This window comes from Eucyclogobius newberryi, unplaced genomic scaffold (assembly GCF_026437365.1).
Source record: "Eucyclogobius newberryi isolate DKJ021-1_F unplaced genomic scaffold, fEucNew1.0.hap1 SCAF_16, whole genome shotgun sequence".
NCBI classification, from domain to species: Eukaryota; Metazoa; Chordata; class Actinopteri; order Gobiiformes; family Gobiidae; genus Eucyclogobius; species Eucyclogobius newberryi.
The window spans coordinates 27,730,433-27,746,083 of NW_027315790.1; the positions used below are offsets into that span (position 1 = coordinate 27,730,433).

Below are 15,651 nucleotides of genomic sequence, written 5' to 3' on the forward strand. Positions count from 1 at the left end.
ACTTGTGTCCGAGTACATGTATCTGTGTACTTGTGTCCGAGTACATGTATCTGTGTACTTGTATCTGAGTACATGTATCTGTGTACTTGTGTCCGAGTACATGTATCTGTGTACTTGTATCCGAGTACATGTATCTGTGTACTTGTATCCGAGTACATGTATCTGTGTACTTGTGTCCGAGTACATATATCTGTGTACTTGTATCCGAGTACATGTATCTGTGTACTTGTGTTCGAGTACATGTATCTGTGTACTTGTGTCCGAGTACATGTATCTGTGTACTTGTATCTGAGTACATGTATCTGTGTACTTGTGTCCGAGTACATGTATCCGTGTACTTGTGTCCGAGTACATGTATCTGTGTGCTTGTATCCGAGTACATGTATCTGTGTACTTGTTTCCGAGTACATGTATCTGTGTACTTGTATCGGAGTACTTGTGTCTCTGTACTCATATCTGAGTACTTGTATCTGAGTACTTGTGTCTGTGTACTTGTATTGGAGTACTTGTGTCCGAGTACTTGTATCTTTGTACTTGTATCTGTGTACTTGTATCTGAGTACTTGTGTCTGTGTACTTGTATCTGAGTACTTGTATCTGAGTACTTGTATCAGAGTACTTGTATTTGTGTACTTGTATCCGAGTACTTGTGTCTGTGTACTTGTATGTGTGTACTTGTATCCCAGTACTTGTGTCTGTGTATTTGTATCCCAGTACTTGTATCTATGTACTTGTATCCGAGTACTTGTGTCTGTGTACTTGTATCCGAGTACTTGTATCTATGTACATGTATCTGTGTACTTGTATCTGTGTACTTGTTTCTGCGTACTTGTATCTGAGTACTTGTGTCTGAGTACTTGTATCTGAGTACTTGTGTCTGTGTACTTGTATCTGAGTACTTGTGTCTGTGTACTTGTATCCGAGTACTTGTGTCTGAGTACTTGAAACTCACCAGAGCCAGAGCCGGAGTTGAAGTCGTCGTCGTCCTCGGGGTAAAACCCTCCTGACCCGGCGTCGTCCAGGTACAAGTCATCGGCCTGAGGCGCCTGAGCCGATATCTGCCACACAGAAGGGGCGGAGTCACATTTAGCGCTTTGGCGTTTTAGCGTTTCAGATCGAGCGGCGAAAGCATGACAACGATATCGACACCAGCGATTACAACAAGAGGATTCAGCTGATCCACGGGTTTACTCCAAACTCCACGACACACAAAGCCAAGTATTTGATTCGTTTATCCATATTTTGGCCAATAGTACAACGTTATTTTACAAGTCGACAAGTCCGCAATCATTTTTCTGATTCGTCGATTTGTAAAACGATTATTTCTACTTCATCGTAAGACTTTTTAAATACGTAATCAGACAAATAAATGTTGACATATGGCGACTGAAGGCTGCTAGATAGAGAATATTCACAAATAAAGTGTATTATTGAGGTTTTACTATTATAAAGGCGAGACGCTACAGCAGATATTTCCAACCTACGGCCCGGGGGCCAAATGCGGCCCTCAGATCAATTTTTGTTGGCCAACCGAGTTCATGCTAAATTGGTCTAAACAACAAAAAATTGTACTTTTTGCTGTAAAATGGGGAAAATTCAATCATTTTGATGTCATACCAACCTAATATTAATGTCCCAGGTCTTATTAAAGCTGTGGAGGCATTGAAATAATGTCAAATCACGCAACATTTTGAATGATTCACTTTGACATTCGACAAATTCAACATTGTCGGGTTTTTGTGGCCCTCTGTGAACAAAGTTTGGACACCCCTGCACTACAGGCAAAACCAATTTTCTAGTTAGTTTGCTCTCTCAGCACATCTGCTTTCATGTGGAAATATCATCTCCACCAGAAAAGTTACGCGGTGCACCTTTAAATACTAAACTAAACCCAACAGCGCTTAAAACTTTCTTTGTTTCGCCGAAAGTAAAGACTCTTCACTTTCTGAAACATCCCTGTTGTTCGCCTCTACGCACAATCTACCCAAACGGCATCGTAAAAGTCAACACCCGAATCAGCGTCGCCGCCTTCAAAACATTTGCCGCCTTTGTTGGAAATGACACAAAAAATCTTGTAAATCATCACCTTGTAATCCGCCAAACCGCGCCTCGCCGCCGCGGCCTGTTATCTCGCATACGCCACAATAACTACCATATCATCACATGGAGGTGCGGCGGGGTGTGGGGGGGGGCTATTATCCAATCAGGCGGGCGGGAGCATTGTTGCCGCGACGACCGGAGGAATGTTTGCGCTGGGGCTTGAAGAGCGAGGGAGAGAGCGGGGGGATGAAAAGGAGGGACTTCTCTTGTTTGTTCAGCGAGACTTTCTCACAGCGAGCGGCGAAAAGTGGATTAGTTCAAAAGTTTTAGGCGAGAAGTTCGACGAGATTGAGACGTCCGTCAGTCTAAAAGGTGTATGTCAATCTAAAGGACGAGCCGAGCGCCGCAAACGTAGCGCGTGGATGGATTTTGTGACATTATTCTGTCAAAAGTGGACATATTCTGCATTTGTGTGGTTTTTGTTGGCTTTTGGTCACTTTGGGATGAGTCTTGTCACGTCATCGCTTCAAATAATGTCCATATTTGAGCGTCGGAGCGCCCTCTGCTGTCATGAGTGGGAAAATAAATCAATATTGCAGCATTAAATCTTTTTCTAATGGCCTTTTTGTCTGCTGCCAAGAGAACGCTCCAAAGGTATCCATTCATTGTGGCCGTGGCAGGAGTTTAAGGCCCAGGTACATACGGTAGTTCTGACATGGCGGCGTCTGTAGCGCTTTATTATTCACATCTGGTTAAGACGCTTTACAAACTCTGAGCGTCTGAGCGCCCTCTGCTGTCACGAGTGGGAAAATACATAAACGACGCTACATTAAACGACGCGAATGCCGAGCAAAAAGAGACACGCGTTGGCTGCCTGCACAAGCCAAACCGCAGAACAACGGTTTATGGTTGAGACTGTGATTTGTGAGCGCTTAGAGAAGACGACCTCGTAAACAGGATTGATGAGACGATGACGCAAAATACAGCTCCAGGTATGTTTTCGATGTAACGTGGGTAAAAGTAGAAAAACAAACCAGAAAAACAGCATAAAATGTGTCGAAATAGGTTTGAGATACGACATAAACCCTCCAGAACACTCTTTGTTTTCTACGGACGAGTCAACATTGTCGGAAGTGAAATGACGAATGGACGAGATGCTAATTTTATGAAGGCTTAAGCCACATTAACATTTATCTGCGCGAGTGAGGAACATATGGTCGGATTTACATCAAATATATAGGACAGGGATGAAACTCGACAAAGGCGTCTGGATATAATATATACGTTGACATGGAATATACTCGACGCGATAAAAGAAGAAAGACAGAATGTTTAATCAAAGTATAATGTGGTAAAATGTCAAAGTTTAATCGTCAAATCGTGACTGTTGTTTTGAAGATATGATAATCGAGTTTATAGTTTTCAAAAAATTACAAAACAGAGCTGAAAGATTATAAAAATTAAGGGTATAAAGTGATATTTCTGTACTTAAGTGATTCATTTCACATTTGTCTGATGATTTGAAGTCATTGTAGCTAAGTTTATTGGACACGTACAATTCAATTTCATCGATTTATTCATCAGTAAATGTGAGAATTCATAGATCAATACCTGTTTGTTACACATCATTTATAGTGGGATTAACTGTAAAACAAATGGATGGAAAGAAGCCAAAAAGAACCAACAACAACACAAGGACTCCACTTACAGAGTCCAAAGAGAATCAAATCAAAAACAACACATCTCTTTTGAAAAAAGAGCACAAAAATAACACATTTAATTGCTCTTTTGAACTTTTTGCTGCCTCTGCGTTCAAGTCGACTGATAAAAGCCGGACTTTCCATCACAAAGAACCGGGCAAGGCCAAAAAGGCAAACATCAGAGTGAAAAGAGCCGTCAGAACAATGCCAAGCAACATCTCGAGCCACGACGCCGTCAAAAGCCTGAAAGCGATCGGCATGTTAACCCGTTTCGCCCGACACAACTCGCCGACGGTCAGCGCGACGGCCGGCGCTTCACAAAAGAGCGAGCCGGTCCACGGAGCGGAGAGCAACAAAGAGTCTAATGAGACGGAGGCCACACAGAAGCGCGAGGTTAGCGACGCGCCGGAGCTTTGATCGCACACGGCGAGAGGTGACTGAGCGGGAGGCGGCGGCGTGCGACCGCGGGCATCGCTAACGGGAGATTACGGGGCGATTATTGCAGTTTTACGGGTGTTTCTGCCACGCCCGAGCAGCTGTATGAACACGAGAGGGTTTACTGTAAAACACAAATCAAAAAACATCCAAGACATCTAATAATGAAAACACAAATTATGGCTTGAAAAAAGAAATTGTCTGTGATTAAAGGTTGAATGGACGATTTTTTTCAGCAATTTTTTTTATCATATTTCCTCGTGGCGTGGATAAATAATTTGTTCTGCCACGTATCAATCATAAAACGCACCTATCGCTCACCTGCAGCCTCGTCAGGCTCGTCCCCACGTTTCTGCATGCCTAAGCGCATGGATCTATCATAATATAGTTCCCTCAGTGTACGGGGCAAAATGAAGACGGAGAAAGACAGTTCGAGCTGACGCAGAAGTGGACAGAAATCTACGGGAGACGAGAGATGCGATGCGATCCGTTGCGCTAATAAACAAACGCACGTGTGTGTTGTATCGGTCCGCACGGCGTTCTCAAATCGCCGAAAAATCGTCCATACCGCCTTTAAGGTTATTTTTATGTATTTTTAAAATTTTTCAAAAGTCAGTTTGGGTCCAGTTTGAGTCATAAATCTTTTTGTAATTGCCTTTTTTCTGCTGACAAGAAGGCATCCATTTACTGTGTCCATGGCAGGAGTTTGAGGCCCAGATACATACTGTACTTCTGAGATGGCGCTTTATTCATCTCAGTCCAATATTCCTCATTTTTTCAACATAGACTGAATAAAATGACTTAAAATGAATATAAATATTGACGGAAAAGGTACTCCGCACAGTAAAGAATAAGAAAACTCTTAAAACTCTGTCGACGACAAATATTTTACATTTCTGCCTTGATTCCAATGCATTTTCTTATAGTTACAAAACAGCTTTAAATCTCCACATGACTCTTCAGGCTGGAGGCTAATGCAATACATAAACCGAAGATGATTAACTTCAGCAGTCCACTTCAGAGTCACGACTAATAAACAACTTTACGGAAGCAGACAACAATAATAATGATGAGATTAGACTTCAGACTGTAAGAATGCAGTCTGAACAAAACAAGGTCAACAACTGTATCTGGAGTCCAGGTCAGTTTTAAGGACAATATTCACTGAATTTTAAGACTTTTGTCGCTGATTGTGCTCCAAGTCTCGTCGTGCCGCGAGAGTACGTCTGGTTTTTCACAATAAAACAAAAGATCGGACAAAAAGAGAGGGAAAAGTGCCAGTTTATGGGTCATACATGAGCAATAATACATTTATACATGCAATAACAAGCTGTATTTGAGTAGTTTTGACAAAGTTTTGAGAAGGTAATGACTGAAACAAGTTATATTTAAATGATCTTAGTCAATTAAGGGGAAAAAATACTGCAAATTACCATTAATATCCTGCAATAAAGTAAACACGTGCTCAAAATGAATGTGGATAAAAGAAATGCATAACCAAATGTGCACAAATAAAACAAACTAAATGAATAAATAATATATATATATATATATATATATATATATATATATATATATATATATATATATATATATATAATAATAACAATGAAATCAACACCACAAAGAGTTAATTCACAGAAAGCGTTATTTTAAAAAGTCACTTGCAGTTTTCTCTTTGTAAAGTCATGTTTTCAGAAGTATTTCACTGCGATCATAGTATTATTCCATACATTATTTCCATTGATAACATCTGTAGTAAATGGTAAAAAACAACAACAAAAAAAACACAATATCTGTTTTTGCAATTGAACTGTACAAATATGTATCTTCTTTTATACTTTTTCACAATCTGACAAATATATGATCATGTTTCGATGTATTGTTTCACCAGAAATTGCAGAAACTATAAATGTCATCACACAGACCTGTAGAGAGAATAAAACTACCCGCACGGCTCTAGTTACCGTCCCGGAATGTGACCTTTATTTAACCAGGAGAGTCCCCCGGTGTATCCTGTACCTGGGGGTCCGGCTCCGAGGGTTTCACATTGTCTGTTTCGATGGTGTAAGGAAACTAGAGCCAGAGGGGACCTAACGCTGACCACTGCTGACCGCTTGAGGCTCCTGAACCAGACTTTTATCCATTCTATGTCAGGGAAATGCTGTTTATACCATTATGAGTCCAAAATTGTCTCGTATTGTCCCGTGAGAATTGTGTCTCATCTGGATTTAACACCGTAGTACAATTTGAGAAGAAATATGGACAAAATGATATAATGATCCAAAAAAATGAGATTAAATAAACTCAATACTGATTTTGATACCGCAATTATCATTTTTAAAGGTTTTAAACGACATTTTCAACCCAAATCAGTAGTTCTTTCTGTATTAAACATTATAAAGCTCAAGATCTGTGTAAAACTGTTCAGGAAAGGTCACATTTTGTATAGTTCACGTGTTTATTTTGTATTGATACTTGTTCAAATCAGTTCGTTACTAGTTTTAGTATCGATTCGCGTCTGATTTTTGACCCTCGTCCGATCCTCAAACTGTCACTTTCTCCCAACCTTGTTTTTATTCTGTTTTCATGTTTTCCAGTTATTACATTTGGTTCTGTCGGCACCGAAATGACAATAGAGCTGATTTATAACACGTCTGGTACAAGTCCACGGGCTCAAACACGTCTTGATTGGCACTTTAAGTCCAGTTCTGCCCTTTAACAAGCCGTTCCCCCACAAACGACCTCTTGTGCGGCAGACGACGGACTCTGCGGAGCGACGGATGCAGAAAACGAGCAGGAAAGGAGCAGAAAAGGAGCAGAAAAGGAGTAGAAAAGCTGCAGAAAAAAGGAGCAGAAAAAGAGCAGAAAAGCTGCATAAAAAAGGAGCAGAAAAGGAGCAGAAAAGCAGCAGAAAAGGAGCAGAAAAGGGGTAGAAAAGGATCAGAAACGCATTAGAAAAGGAGTAGAAAAGCAGCAGAAAAGGAGCAGAAAAAGAGCAGAAGAGCAGCAGAAAAGGAGCAGAAAAGGAGCAGAAAAGCAGCAGAAAAGGAGCAGAAAAGGAGCAGAAAAGCTGCAGAAAAGGAGCAGAAAAGCTGCATAAAAAAGGAGCAGAAAAGGAGCAGAAAAGCAGCAGAAAAGGAGCAGAAAAGGGGTAGAAAAGGATCAGAAACGCATTAGAAAAGGAGCAGAAAAAGAGCAGAAGAGCAGCAGAAAAGGAGCAGAAAAGGAGCAGAAAAGCAGCAGAAAAGGAGCAGAAAAGGAGCAGAAAAGCAGCAAAAAAGGAGCAGAAAAGGAGCAGAAAAGCAGCAGAAAAGGAGCAGAAAAAGAGCAGAAGAGCAGCAGAAAAGGAGCAGAAAAGGAGCAGAAAAGCAGCAGAAAAGGAGCAGAAAAGGAGCAGAAAAGCAGCAAAAAAGGAGCAGAAAAGGAGCAGAAAAGCAGAAAAGCAGCAGAAAAGGAGCAGAAAAGGAGCAGAAAAGGAGCAGAAAAGGAGAAGATAAAAACCTTGCACAGGAACAGACTGAGCTCTCATTACGATGTTTTGGCTCGGATCCTAATGAAGTTGTGGGGAGGTGGCGAGAGCTGCGGTCGTGGAAGTAAAGGACTCGGGTCGATACTGCACTTTGATTCTTTGATTCTTTGATTCTTTGGTGTTGCTCGGTGTTTATTTCTGATGTGTACATGTTTGTGGATGTGACACAAACAGACCATAAAACCAGAGAAATACACTTGTTATGGGCAAAATGTCCATGGAATAAGTGAAATTATCTTTACTTTCGTAGAAATGTCTTAAAACAAGAAAAGTCAGATGTTTTGTCGAGATTTAAGTGAAAAACTCTTGGTTAGATTATGAAATTGGCACAAAATTGACTTCTTTCGCAGACTTTGGACAAAATGTTGCATGAACACAGGACAAGTTTATCTTTTCTTTGTTTTTTTGACGTCTTTATTGCCATTATTATGTGTTATTAGTTCTCTCTCTGTTTGTGTGTCATATTCTGTGTTTTATAAGATAAGATAAGATATTCCTTTATTGTCCCACATGGGGAAATTTCATTGGTGCAACGCAGGTAGATACAGAGGTAGATACAGAAGAACAGATCACTTATAGGAAGTCTGAAAAACACTTTCAGTAGAAGATCTACTATAAATAAATAAAAAACTCCCATAGACAAATAAATAAATACATAAATACCATTGCATGTGATCCCGACAGTAATTGCACATGAATATGTGTCACGACAGCACATAGATTGCACATGAATTTCACAGTAATTGCACATGAATTCCAACAGCAATTGCACATATGAAGGAAACACATATGTAAAGTGAAGGAAACAAAAAAATTAGCAGGTCGCGGTCGCGATTACGTGAAACTCGTGACAAATGCTAATGCTAATGCTACTGCAACAACTTCTACTGCAACTTCAAACTACAATTACACATAAAAAAAAAACAATCAAGTGCATTAACAAAAAGGGGAAAAATCAAACATTCTAGTTTATTTCACGGCTTAAATACTAAATACTTTCTATAATTACACCTTCTGTCAAGCAGTGATGCTACAAACCACTTTACTGCTTTTGATTCCGTAAAGCTGGTCACACACTAGAGGAATCATGATCTATAAGACGTAAACGTGAACGTCGCTCCAGTTTGTGAATTAAAATCACGGCGTTTCTTCCCACAATAGTCGTGACAGTCAAATCTGACACGTTAAGTCAATGTTGCTAATTTGCCGTCGCTCCGAAACCCGCAGATATAATTCTGTTGTGGGTGAAAAAGAGCTCGACGAAGCCATGAAACGAGCGCGAAAGACGCACAAAGGGAAACAGAGGAGTAGAAACACAGCTGAGTAGCATCGCCGCGGGGTTTGGAGCCGCTAAAAGCCGCTAAAAGCCGCTAAAAGCCGCTAAAAGCCGCCTCCCTGTCTGTAAATGGGGCCGTGCGCGTCTGTCACTGTTACAAATCTCCTCTTTTCTACGACAGAAAAGAACGATCTCACGTTTTCAGGCACGGCTTTTGTGACGTTGACACTCGAAACTCGCGCTCTCGACACAACAAATATTCAAATATTAGCTCGCCGCGCTGGACCTGGACGAGGGAGGGGGGGGGGGATGAAGGTGAGAGATAAACCCACAAAGACTCATGGGAAACGATATCGAGCGATCGCTGGAAACAGACGAGAGGAAAAGATACGGAAATAGCATTTTGCTCTTTGAAATGTGCAAAAACTGCGTTACATTTGGAAGAAAATTCAGCAGGTTCTTTAAAGTGATATTAAAGGTGACTTTTCTGCACCTCGTTTCCATGGAGATGTTACAGTATTTCCCGTTACGTTCCACAGTGCAGTGTTAGACTTTGCTGCGTTAAAAAGAAACTGATCAAATGATGATGACGTAAATAATAAATCTGATATTATAATATGTTCATTTGAAAGGACTTCATAAATGTGCTTTAGCTTTAGCTTTGGGACATTGTTTTTGATTTAGATTCTCACTTGCTCTGATGATTAAGAGCTGGACTAACATCATGACGGAAAACACATCTTCTGGACTCAACTATTTGAACATTTGGAGACAAATCAAACAATGAAACGGACAAAATGAGACCGTTATTTTGGACCTAATACACTTCTTCTTATTTATGGATGTCAACCATTTATTTTCTCATTTTATTCCTTTACTTACCTTATTTATTTTATTTATTCTATTTTATTCTATTTTATTCATTTTATTCATTTTATTCATTTTATTCATTTTATTCATTTTAGTTTTATTTTATTTATTCATTTTTAATCTTATTTATTCATTTTATTTTCAATTTTTCTTAGTTTTATTATTAATATAAATTCTTATCTCTTTTTTCTATTATCTGTATTTTTTAAATGTTCTAATAAAAACATAAATAATACAATAAAAAAGGAAGACACATGTTAAAGAATTATGCAAATATTTGTTAAAAAAAGCACAAATAAATAGAAACAAAATGAATTGTGACAAACGCAGATAAAAAAAAAAAAAAAACAGCTCTAAAACCTTTAGAAGAAAATGATGGCGTTTTCCACGATTAAAGTCGCACTGCGGGACTTAATCGTCTTACTCGAGATTAAGGATTAAACCAGGACTAAACCAGGACTAAACCAGGATTAAACCTGGACTAAACTAGGACTAAACCAGGACTAAACCAGGATTAAACCTGGACTAAACCAGGATTAAATTTGGACTAAACCTAACATAGAACTGGAACAAAAACAAGACTAAAGCAGGATTAAACCAGGATTAAACCAAAGGTAAACCAGCACTAAAGCAGGACAAGAGCCCATAAAAGGTGATTCTTCAGAATGTGAATGGAGGAAAGGCGTTCTCGCTCCGCGGTGCGGAGATCAGATCTGTCCAGTCGACGGCTTCGGTGACATTTTAATTTGTCCGACACTCGCTGATGACAAAAGCGTCCGTGTTCTGAGATGTGACAGGAAAGAGCGCCGCAGTCGTGAATGTGGGAGGGGCCGCCAGAAGGAGACGTAAGAGCAATAAACCAAACACAAGCCCAAAGATAAAGTCAAAGAAAACAACCTGTGTCTTCCACTTTCTGACATACACGGCCTGACCAATATTATACGAGTTAAATACTTGGTGTATTGATGCTGCGAAATAATTAAAAAACATATATAAAAGGACGGATTTGAACCTTTTCTCAACAGTTGTGGAAAGGCTTTGAACTTAAACAAAAATAGCACAAAACCGAATAAAGAAACTGCTTTTATTTTGTGTTAAAATGGCATTCTGATGCAAAAATTTTTTTTTGTATTTCATTAGGATTAAACCAAGACTAAACCAGGATTAAACCAAGACTAAACCAGGACTAAATCAAGACTAAACCAGGACTAAATCAAGACTAAACCAGGACTAAACTAAGACAAAACCAGGACTAAATTAAAACTAAACCAGGACTAAACCAGGACTAAATCAAGACTAAACGAGACTAAACCAAGACTAAATCTGAATTAAACCAGGACTAAACCAAGACAAAACCAGGACTAAATCAAAACTAAACCAGGACTAAACCAGGACTAAATCAAGACTAAACCAGGACTAAACCAAGACTAAACCAGACTCAAACCAGGACTAAATCAAGACTAAACCAAGACTTAACCAAGACTCAACCAGGATTAAACCAGGAATAAATTGTTTTACAACCAGGACTAAACCAAAGTTAAATCAGGACTAAACAGAACAGAACTGGAACAAAAATCAAGACTAAAGCAGGATTAAACCAGGATTAAACCAAAAGTAACCCAGGACTAGACCAAGACCAAAGCAGCACTAAAGCAGGACAAGACCTCATAAAGAAAGTATCATTATGTTGTGAAATCACGTTTTATCCTGGAGATATTGAATGTTGAGTATCTTTTTCCTTCGTGTCGCACTGTAACGTATCGTACATAAAGAGTTGGGAGTTGAGTTGTCAAAAGTATCAAAACCCAGATTCTAATTAATACTAAGACTAATATTGAAACTAGATACTAATAAAGTATCTATACATAAACAGGACCAAATTTGACCTTTTCTGAACAGTTCTAAAAATTATCTTACATTCTATATTATATAACTATACCACATGTTAATAATAAATTGCGTCGAAAATGACAGTTTGTTGTATGAAAAGTGTGTTTGTTCTAAATCAGTACTTCAGGGCCATAACTGAGTGTAAAAAGACGCAATAAGAGACCAATCCATGGTTAGTTTGTGGCGGTATCAGCAGTAAAGAAGTATTAATAAGTGTTATATTATTGTACAGAGTTTAGACTGGGCCAAACTTTGTTCATCCACAGGGGGATGACTTGTTCCTGAAGTGTTTGCGTCGGCCTGACTCGCTCTCTGAACCCACTCAGCAGGTTTCACGGCCTCAGCGGGATCATAATAAGGAACTAATTGATCGTCTTTAAACCACGGGCGAGCGAGGGAGGGAGCGCAGGGGGGAGAGAGAGAGCGGGGGGGCTGTTTCCTGCAGGAAGTGGACACGAATCACACCTTTGAGAGCGGGACCGGAGAGGGCGGTAAACCAGGACTAAACATGGACTAAACCAGGGCTAAAGCAGGACTGAACATGGACTAAAGCAGGACGAAACATGGACTAAAGCAGGAATAAACCAGGACTAAAGCAGGACTAAAGCAGGACTAAACATGGACTAAACCAGGACTAAAGCAGGACTAAACATGGACTAAACCAGGACTAAAGCAGGACTAAACATGGACTAAACCAGGACTAAAGCAGGACTGAACATGGACTAAAGCAGGACGAAACATGGACTAAAGCAGGAATAAACCAGGACTAAAGCAGGACTAAAGCAGGACTAAACATGGACTAAACCAGGACTAAAGCAGGACTAAACATGGACTAAACCAGGACTAAAGCAGGACTAAACATGGACTAAACCAGGGCTAAAGCAGGACTGAACATGGACTAAAGCAGGACGAAACATGGACTAAAGCAGGAATAAACCAGGACTAAAGCAGGACTAAACCAAGGCTAAACCAGGACTGAACCTGGATTAAAGCAGGGCTAAACCAGGACTAAATCAGGACTAAACCAGGGCTAAACCAAGGCTAAATCAGGACTAAACCAGGACTAAACCATGGCTAAACCAGGACTAAACCAGGACTAAATCAGGACTAAACCAGGGCTAAACCATGGCTAAATCAGGACTAAACCAGGACTAAACCAGGACTAATGCAGAACGGAAGCCAAGACTAAACCTGGACTAAAACATGTCTGAGACAAGATTATACCGGGACTAAAACAGGACTAAAGCGAAGATTAAACCAGGACTGAACAAGGACAATAATCAAGTCAACACTTTGTCTAGAACTTGAGGTAAAATATTGATTTAAGGAAAAACATTTCATTTTTCTTTTCTCTGCAAATGTTCAGCAGAAATTTTAAAAAAATGTAAGAATGTCCTCGCTCAAAACTTTAACTTCTTCCTCTGCTTTTCGTCACGTCAATTTCAAAATGTCAAAAATGCAACAAAAGCAAAACAGATTGAATAAAACTCTTTTTCTTGCTCCCGTCTTTACCTTTTGAAATCTCTAAAAAACACCACTTTTCAAACGCGTCAAACGTTACAGAAAACCACTCACAAATCCCCCCGCGCACATCACACACTTTCACCACAGCTTTACATAAATTTACACTCATTTTTATATTAGAAAACCGACCAATTCAAACTCTTTAAACGCCTTTTCGGAGGCTCGGGGTAGAAGACGTCGTATTTAAATCGGAATTGCTATTTTTACGGTCAAAACTCGGGCGCAAAAGGCAAAATAATACGTTTAAAAATAACCCGCTGACCCCGTTTGGACCTCTTTATGTGTCTTACCGCTCCTGGACATGTTTGAAACGGCATCCTTATTTTAACGCTTAAATCCAACCGCGGTTTTAGATATTTCCCCCCCAAACTGAGCACGTGCGGGTCCGATTTCAGTTCCCTTGAAGCGTGAGGCGCGAGCAGATTTACCCCGTCCTCTTTTCCAAAACAAACGTGATCGGTCGGAGCGCAGAGGCATTCGAGACATTCCTCTGGACGTGAGCCTCTGAGTGTGTGTGTGTGTGTGTGTGTATGTGTGTGTGTGTGTGTGTGTGTGTGTAGCGTCTGTCACCCACCACTTACACTTTTACATAACTGTTCACTTCCACTGTGATTCCTCCTTCGCCGCAAAACCTGCTCGTTATTAGAAAAAGTGCGCCGTTTTCGGGCATCTGCAGATGTTGAATCCGACGCAATCCGCTTTATTTATACGTTGCGCGCTTCGTAGGCAAAAAGTGCTTCAGAAAATACGTAAAAACACAGTACAAATATGAAAATAACGCTCTGTTTATCGCCGCTACTTCTCATTTAAAGCAACAAAACTCGTCAAATCGATTAAAGATCCAATGTATTGATGAATAAAAAAGGTGGATTCATTTAAAGGGCAGCTAACTTTTCTTGTGGGAGTGTTTGCTGCTTGTCTCCAGGGCGATTTAATCAATTTTGTGTATTTTAATCGCTCAAACATATTGTGAAAAGACTATATGTAGTCTTACTGTGAGCGGGATCGCCTCGCCGCAGATCTGAGCTGTAACACGGCCTGGTGGTGTCACGTGCACGTCTCCATGGAGATGTAAAATACAGACTGCCCGGCAAAGCAATAAGATGGAACGTATTAGCTTAGGCCAGATATAGTTTAGAATGATGTAAAAAGAGACAACGAGCAAAGGAGAAAGTGGTATTTTTACTCTTAAAAGTAGTTCAATGTTGTAATGATATGGTTGTCAAGGTTACTGTAGTTTATGCTGTTTGTGAGTCCATAAACCATCGCCAGACTGGAATCACGATCATTACAGAGCTGCACGCTGACACGTTTATCTCCCTCTGCAGTTCGCTCTGCTGCCCCACAGAAATGTAATGTATTCTAAGAGATGTCAAAGGTCGTCACGAGCATGTTTAAAGGCCAATAACAAGACAAATAATGCATAATATGTGTCTCGTTTCAACAGTAAACTTAATGTCATGTTATTGGTCACGTTTCAAAGATGTTTCAGTTCAAATCCGTGCAAATCCGGGACTGTTTCCTCAAAAGTTTAAAGTAAGATTTAGTGTCTGTCCAGGTCGAGCTTCCTGCAGGAAAACATATGGCTTTTTAAACATTCTACCATTTGTACGTTTAAACGCCTTTCCCAGCTGCTTCTGGCTCCTCCCGCTTCTCCCATTCTTTTCCGCTCCTCCTGTTCCTCCCTCTCCTCCCGCTCCTCCCGTTCCTCCCGCTTCTCCCGTTCCTCCCTCCGTTCCCCCCGTTCCTCTCGCTCCTCCTGTTCCTCCCTCTCCTCCCGTTCTTTCCGGCTCCTCCCGTTCCTCCTGCTCCTCCTGTTCCTCCCTCTCCTCTCGTTCCTCCCTCTCCTCTCATTCCTCCTGCTCCTCCTGTTCCTCCCTCTCCTCCCGTTCTTTCCGGCTCCTCTCGTTCCTCCCTCTCCTCCTGTTCCTCCCTCTCCTCCCGTTCCTCCTTCTCCTCCCGTTCCTTCCTCTCCTCCCGTTCCTCCTGCTCCTCCCGTTCCTCCCTCTCCTCCCGTTCCTCCCTCTCCTCCCATTCCTCCTGTTCCTCCCTCTCTTCCCGTTCTTTCCGGCTCCTCTCGTTCCTCCCTCTCCTCCCGTTCCTCCCGCTTCTCCCGTTCCTCCTGCTCCTCCTGTTCCTCCCTCTCCTCTCGTTCCACCCTCTCCTCTCATTCCTCCTGCTCCTCCTGTTCCTCCCTCTCCTCCCGTTCTTTCCGGCTCCTCCCGTTCCTCCCTCTCCTCCTGTTCCTCCCTCTCCTCTCGTTACTCCCTCTCCTCTCATTCCTCCTGCTCCTCCTGTTCCTCCCTCTCCTCCCGTTCCTCCCTCTCCTCCTGTTCCTCCCTCTCCTCCCGTTCCTCCTTCTCCTCCCGTTCCTTCCTCTCCTCC

General features: G+C 41.1%; 1 protein-coding gene across 1 annotated transcript in view; it reads right to left on the reverse strand.

Annotated features, from left to right (window-relative positions):
• Positions 1–15,651, reverse strand: part of sdc2 (syndecan 2) — an 81,908-nt gene that overhangs the window by 16,176 nt on the left and 50,081 nt on the right. Inside the window, exon 2 of the mRNA XM_072448183.1 lies at positions 952–1,057. Coding sequence (XP_072304284.1) covers positions 952–1,057 — 106 coding nt within the window. The remainder of the gene's footprint in view (positions 1–951; positions 1,058–15,651) is intronic.